Source organism: Colias philodice, chromosome 9 (assembly GCF_061535455.1).
Source record: "Colias philodice isolate Cphi_HAF_F1 chromosome 9, ilColPhil1 Martin Lab GWU primary, whole genome shotgun sequence".
Classification (NCBI taxonomy): domain Eukaryota; kingdom Metazoa; phylum Arthropoda; class Insecta; order Lepidoptera; family Pieridae; genus Colias; species Colias philodice.
In genome coordinates, this window is record NC_143094.1 from 299,379 (window position 1) to 306,942 (window position 7,564).

Consider the following 7,564-nt stretch of genomic DNA (forward strand, 5'->3'; position numbering starts at 1 on the left):
TTATTATGAAAAAAACATAGACTTATCTTCCATACTGACGGTCCATTTCAGTAACTATTAACCTGAAAGAATTTTTTAAAGCTCTTTTAAACTATTGAACTTAATTTTGTTGAAACCATGTTGGTTTACCATCTACATAGAATTTAGAATATTCTAAATACGTTATTCACTCACAAAATGTGTTTTCTTGACAATATACATCCTCTCCCAAGGTTTTTATCTATTCCAAAATTCATCAAAATCGGCTCGGTGGTTTAGCAAGATTTTGAGATAGAGTTATTTTCGTATTTATAATATTTGTGAATATAATATAGATTTCTAGGCTTAATATCTGTATCTAACTTTGTGCACTTAGCCCAACAACAGAGCACTTTATAATGATAATATATCAACTCGTCAATGGCACTACATTGCTGAGTGTATAATTACCAGTGTTAGATAAACTCGGATTTGCCCAGGGACGTGCCAGGGATACACAATATATTCCCTATTTTAATATATATTGAAAGAAGGTTTGATATATTTTCTACAGAAAATCGGCTCTTATGAATATAGAGATAGATAGAAGACTAATCGGCTATAGGATAATTACAAATAACTATCTTCTTTATAAAATTTCTTTATTTGATTATTAATTCTTACTTATACATACTAAAAGGTATTGAGGATTATTTAATAAACAGTTTTGTTAACAGGAAATCTGTGCTATATAATATTATAGTAACTTAACACTTAAAGCTCATTTCTGCCCTGATAAACTATCTTGTACATGTATAACTCTTCAAAATGTTGATTCCATTAAGTATCTAGGTGTTATTGTTGATTGCTATCTAAATTTTAATAAACATGCAACACTTCTGGCTGCCCGCATTCGTAAATTGATAATTATTTTTAAAAATCTCCGTCACATCATGAACTTCAACCTCATTAAACGGATATACTTTACATTATGCCAGTCCTTAATAAATTATGGAATATCTGCTTGGGGTGGCATGGCTAAGAGTAACATGCTTACCATTGAGAGAGCACAAAGATCAGTTTTAAAAGTCATGACCTTTCGGCCAATTGATTATCCGACCAAAGATTTATATAAAAAATGCCAAGTCCTAACAGTGCGACAATTGTTTTTGCTGCAACTTATTTTAAGAAAACACCAGGAACTTGAATTTGAATTAAACAGCACTGATAAACGTAGATCCTACTTGGTATGTGAGGTTAAACGTTCTCAACACTATTTTCCTACGAAGTTTTATGCTATATTAGGAGATTATATTTACAATAAAGCAAATAAAATCTTAAACATATATTCTATGAATAACTATAAATGTAAAAAAACAGTCACAAAATGGTTACAGGAGTTGTCTTATGAATCCACCGAAAACTTACTAAAGAAAAAACTATAAAACTATAAATCTTATTTCACATATAAATATTATAAAATATATATAATTTGTTTAGTATTTAATCAATTACATACTAAATTTATTAAAATTATAAATCAATATTTGTTTATTTTACCTATTTTTTGTATTTTTATTTATTCTCTTATTTATTTATAATTTACTTGATATATTTACTTTATTTTGACACACATATACACGCCAACACACACACACACACACACATTACTCATAAATTTAAAATTTTATATTTATTTAGTAATCATATTTGTATAATATGCTTGCACATACCATTTATATAACTAGCTCACTTTTCAAGTTTTTTGTTTTATTAAAGTTCAAATGACTCAGGGAGAAGCTGGTGCCTGTATATACAGGCTAGTTCTTCGAACTAAGCCTAAAACGGGTGCCACTTATACTTTTTACTTGTGAACAAAACTATATTGAATATGTCCATGTCTATGTCTATGAAAAGAATAAGAAATAAACGATACATTATTTATTTATTATTATAAAGCGGAAGAGTATGTTTGTTTGTTTGTTTGAACGCGCTAATCTCAGGGACTACTGGTCCGATTTGAAATATTTTTTCGGTGTTAGATAGCCCATTCATCGAGGAAGACTATAGGCTATATATCATCACGCTAAGACGAACAGGAGTGGAGTCATGCGGGTGAATCCGCGGAGCGCAGCTAGTATTCGCTGCAAGGAAAAGTAAATTGAAAATCTTCCTATAATTCAATAAATAGAGCAATAAAAATTTTTATTTTAAACAATCACACCCAAAACTGTACCATGTACTTATAATTTCCCTTATTTACTAGGCATACATTTCCTAATGTATTCCGTCACCGAGCGTCAACAAAATAGTCGCAGACCACACGCGCGGCTAACGGTAGATCATAACATTAATTAACTGTATCAAATACCGCGGTGTCGCCTCACACTTCCTTCTACATTATCTATTCACACGTACAGACGATTCGATTCCCACGGGTGGGACTTTTTCAAGAATATCGTGTATTTTTCTTGGAAAACTGTACTTGTTTATACAGTTTTCATGGAAAAAATCGAACGTAAAAGCTTCAATCAAGGAATTTTCAAATCATTGCACTTCAGAAATCAGCTTCTAACAAATAAATCGCTCTACAATTAATGTTATGCTTAATTTTAACTTTTTTAACGTGTAACGTTACTTTTCTTTGTAATTATTTTTCTACTTTCTACAGGGAAAATTTGGTAAAGTAAAAAATATTATTGTTATTAGTATAAATAATATAAATATTACATTGGTACGTAAGATGTACCTACCTACATGTACTAAGCTTTTAACTTACAAAAAGCTCATCACTATAAAATATAATGATACTCTTAAAAGGCGCCATCTGTTTTGTGAGTATAGAAACAGATATGGATGTAAAGTGATTACCACAGTGATTACTTTGTGAAGTTTTCTTTAGAGACACTAGATAGAGCTACTATCAGTTCCAAAAATTAATTATAAATACGTACTTGAATCATCACTACATAGTATAAAACAATGTCGCTTTTTCTGTCCCTATGTATGCTTAAATCTTTAAAACTACGCAACTGATTTTGATGCGGTTTTTTGTAATAGATAGAGTCATTCAAGAGGAAGGTTTTAGTATATAATTTATTAGGTTTTAGACAAAGCGGGTGAAGCCGCGGGCGGAAAGCTAGTTAACTAATAATATGATTAAAGGAATATATAATAAAGGAGAAATATACAGTATTCTTTTTATAATTAAGTAATGTCATTTTGTTTTGTTCACTGAATCCCAATGTAGAGTTTGAACGTTTGAACTAAACTCTACTCTAGAAATAGTCAATCAGACGAATACTTTAACTAAATATACATATTATAATTCTTACCTTTAGTGTATTTATTATTTACTGCTCTCTTTGTATATACAAATAGTACTCCTAATAATATTGTAAAGAGGTAAAGTTTCCGTTTCTAACTTTGAATGTATACAATTTAAATTAATTTATTTGCAGGGGCTTTTCCAGTGTATGTCTGTGGCAAGAGGTTTATTTTTCTTCACTATATGCATCTACCCAGCGATATTACTTATCAGGCATTTACTCAAGATTGTTTTGAGGCATTAAAAACAATTGCTTGTGGCTCTCACACTTGTAAACATTAGAGACGATAATGTAACAATGTATAGATATTCAATATGTAATGCTCACGAAAAACAAGGCATTAGATGCGCTGTCAAGATAAAACTAACGAGACACTTTCATCTGATAAACTATCAATGGTTATTTATTGTAATGGCTGTGATGTAATGTCTTATAAATATCATATTATGTGTAAATGTTTTATTGTATGTACATATCTACAACCGTATTTAAGAATGTTTTTTCTTTAGGCATGTAAGTGATCCCACTAAATGCATGAGTGTCATACTTATTATAGTTTTACTCTTTTCTGTAATTTTTCCATATACGATTTTGAGGATTGTTCCTATACTATATTGTTCTGGTCATTATATGGGTCAATCAATTTTTTAAGGTCCCGATCATAATTTTCTCGTATTTTTTTTTTACTTAATTTTCAGCATTTTACTATTTCATTTAGAAGATAATTCTTCGTAGATTAAGATTATATAAGCAGCAGTGAGGTTGATTAAATACATTTGTGGATTTAACTTCACGAACCGATCTATTCACGGGAAATAATGTCCTTTGGACAACTTACACAATAGTACTTTTTTAAATGTTAAATTCCCTTAAGAATTAAAACAAATTCTTCTAATCTTAAATAATAAATAATATTTTGATATTTGTTCTATTTACACCCAAAATACGAAATATTTTTATTAAAATTGAAACGAATGATGTCTTTTGAACAACCAAATAATATTTCATATATAAAAAAGTTTCAGTAAAGCGGAAATAGTGATATTTTTTACAAAAAAACTATTAAGGCGAGGTTGTTACGTATCGTATTATTGATTTTACTTAATTAAAATGAACTGATTCTCGATATAACTGAATGAATGAAGTATAATGTGATTTACATATGGGGACATCTTAGTCGTCTTGATTTTTGAAATGTTAAAATTACAATTAAACTAGACATAAAATCGCGTAATAAAAATGTGTTCCCGAAACAGCCGAGTAATAAACAAAACATGAACTATTTAACTGTTAAAGTATAAGTTTTATATAATTATTGTCCTAGGGACAACCAAATTGTCCATGGTACAACCACTTTCGTTGGCCAAGTGACTGGTTGTCCGCGGGACATTTTTAAAATTTTGAGCCGCCAAGCAAATACTATTGTTATTTTATATATTAATCTCAGCTCACACTAAAATATAGACGAAAGCGCATCTCGTGTAGTATAATTGATAACAATGCATCAAGTACTTACGTTTTAATCACAGTTGTCTGACGGACTGACAATAAAGCCACCCCACACTCACCAACGTTGCTCAGACGACTGTTGCCGTGATTTTATACAAATCAAAATGGCGTTTGAGCCCGACAGTTAATTATTGTGTTTAGCTTGTTGTTTAGGAATCTACCGCGCCATCTGTGTTTTGTTTCCATAACTAAATTACGGTTGTCTGTGAGACCTGTGCCATGTAGATGATTTATGGGGACAAAAGTAAAATGCCTGAAAATCGTATTTATATCCAATAAAAAAAAATTATTTGTATGTTTTTATGTCAATAATCATGAACTGAAACAAGAAGTGTATTTGGTATTTATGGTCGTGATAGTATGTGTTCGTGATGCGAAGTTTGTTAATGCATTGTAGCTTGGGGACAAATGTGTTAGTACTGGAAAATTGCATTTAGTCTCTGGACAACCATGAAACTACGCACAAATTAATAAAACAAGTAAAATATTGTTCACAATAATGTTAGAAAATATTAAAAGGAATATAATTAAAACCAATTTAACTCTTTATGATTTCATGTTTATTAATTATCGTTCAGGGACATGATGCGTGTACCGTCGGACCATTAAAAGTTGATCGACCCATATAATTTTAACATTTTGATTTTGAATTGCAATTCTTATTTTATGGGTAATGATGATAATGAAGAAAATTATGTCATCTAGTGGTTACATAATAAAACAAAATGTATTTCGTTATAATTTATTATAAAAATTCAAATGTATCTAAGTATAAAAGATGTAATATCACATTCACTGTGCTTGCTTCACCAATAAATTAAATATTAGTCAACAGTTGGCCCGTGGGGGCCGTAAAACTAGAAACGGACATAACATTTTATGAGGATTCTTTACTATTATCGTACTTATGTAGTAAGATGTAATCCGTGTGGAATTAAACATTTCCAATTTGAGATTAATCTCCTCTTAAATATTCTTTTAAAAGTATAATGCCATTCAATACAGAAGGTTTTTTGTACTATAAAACTTGTACTCATTTCAGGAATATTGGATTGTATCCCATTATATTTTCTTCGTATGTCCGTTGCCAGCAGCTTATCCTAGTATTGTTCTAACTCAGTGTTGTCCGACGTGGTTGACCTGCGTCTGGAGGTTGTTGATGACCTCTGAGGGGAGCTGGTCGCCGAGGATTTCGAAGAGGTTGATCTTTTGGTTTCCGGGGATTGATTCGTAGGCGGCTAGTTCAATGCCTTCTTCGACCTGGTGGCAAAATCATTGATTAGTTTAATTTATTTTTAAATTAGCCTATATATGCTAATATGTGGTATCTTTGAAAAATTGATTTCACAAAATTTTCAAAGATCTAGAGAGTTTCTTGATGTGAAAATAGTTTAATTATTCTATGCAAACAACCAAAACTTTTATTGTTTCTCTTGCACTTGCAGTGCCGAAGTGCAAAAGTAGGTGACATGTCCGTGTGCATTTAAAGTAAATATTTACCATAAAGTTTCCGTTTGTTTATTAGTATTCTGAAAAGCAGCTTTCTGAGAAGGCGAGCATTATGCACATTTACCAAGAATACAGCATTTATATTGTAATAAGTTTACAAGCGATAGGCTTACTTAAATCAAAGTAATGGAGCTTGATTGGACGTTATCGCGTAATAACTTTATGTGATAATAGTCTTTAACAAGTTAGACTTATAATTTTCATTCAATCTTGTAAACATCGAACTATAAATCAGTATTGACAGATTGTTTCTTCTTTACAAGAATTAATTGTTATTAAAAAATAACTTCAAATTTAGATCGCTTTTAGTTTCGTGGAAATGCCAACGCATTTAATATTTTAATCTCCTGCACTCTATTCAAGCAATCATCTAATTCATTTAATTCTACTCATCTTCTTACCTTCTGAATAACAGCATCCTTAGGGATCAGGTACGTGCTCTGCGCCTGCTTGATCGCCTCCTTGCTGTAGGCAGCACCCTCCCGCTGCGGCGCGGCGCTCACGGCCACGGCTACCAACAAGCAGAGCACGATGGATTTCATCTTAGAATAACTCCTGGGAACACCTGGAAGTAATGAAGAATTGATATAGCTTTGGGGAGAATAAATATGTCTTTATAGCTAAAGTACTTGATACCATTTGTTATGAAAATGTGAAAGGAGACTATTTTTTGTGGGCCCACCAAGACTCGGTAACGTATAGTCATCAAAAAAAACGTGTAAAAATATAAAATTATATTATGAATTTTGTAACTTCGTTGTTTTACAAACGAAACCGGAATCAGGAAATCGAATTAAAAAGCCTTATTTTGATATCATCCCTGCTGTAGTGTGCTGTCTACAAACCAAGAACAATGGCCAACATTAAAAAAAACTGGAACGAAACGTTTTTATCGATAGAATGAAAATAAAACCAAAAAGCGAAAAAAATTGCCTTCAATAAACCACTTTAGAAACTGTTTTTATTCTTATTTATATGGAAGAATATGATTGATAGCACATTGATAGCGATTTTAAATCCTGTCATTTATCAAATAAAACAGTTTGTTTCTACTCAGCTAAAAAAATCCGTGTAACGAAATGTTATATCTATTGGCTGCTTTGACGGAATATGTCAGATTCCTCCTGTCGTAGCCCCCTGCGTCAATGTTTGCAATGAATGTAAACAATGTTTTTTTTACCTATTTAAAAATGATATTGCTACAACTTAAGAGCGTTTAATATTACAATTGAACATGAATAATAAAATAGCTGTGCAAA

General features: G+C 31.1%; 1 protein-coding gene across 1 annotated transcript; it reads right to left on the reverse strand.

Annotated features, from left to right (window-relative positions):
• Positions 1-5,524: 5,524 nt before the first annotated feature.
• LOC149485527 (uncharacterized) lies at positions 5,525-6,891 on the reverse strand. The gene is made up of 2 exons (XM_089698779.1): positions 6,707-6,891; positions 5,525-6,056 (listed from the first exon to the last, which is right to left on the reverse strand). The coding sequence occupies exons 1-2, from the start codon at positions 6,845-6,847 to the stop codon at positions 5,913-5,915; spliced, it is 285 nt and encodes a 94-aa protein (XP_089554905.1). The 5' UTR covers positions 6,848-6,891; the 3' UTR covers positions 5,525-5,912.
• Positions 6,892-7,564: the final 673 nt, after the last annotated feature.

Coding starts and splice junctions, on each gene's coding strand:
- LOC149485527 (XM_089698779.1), bottom strand. CDS start 6,847: ATGAAATCCATCGTGCTCTGCTTGTTGGTAGCCGTGGCCGTGAGCGCC. Junction 6,057..6,706: donor AGGATGCTGTTATTCAGAAG/GTAAGAAGATGA, acceptor TTTTGCCACCAG/GTCGAAGAAGGCATTGAACT.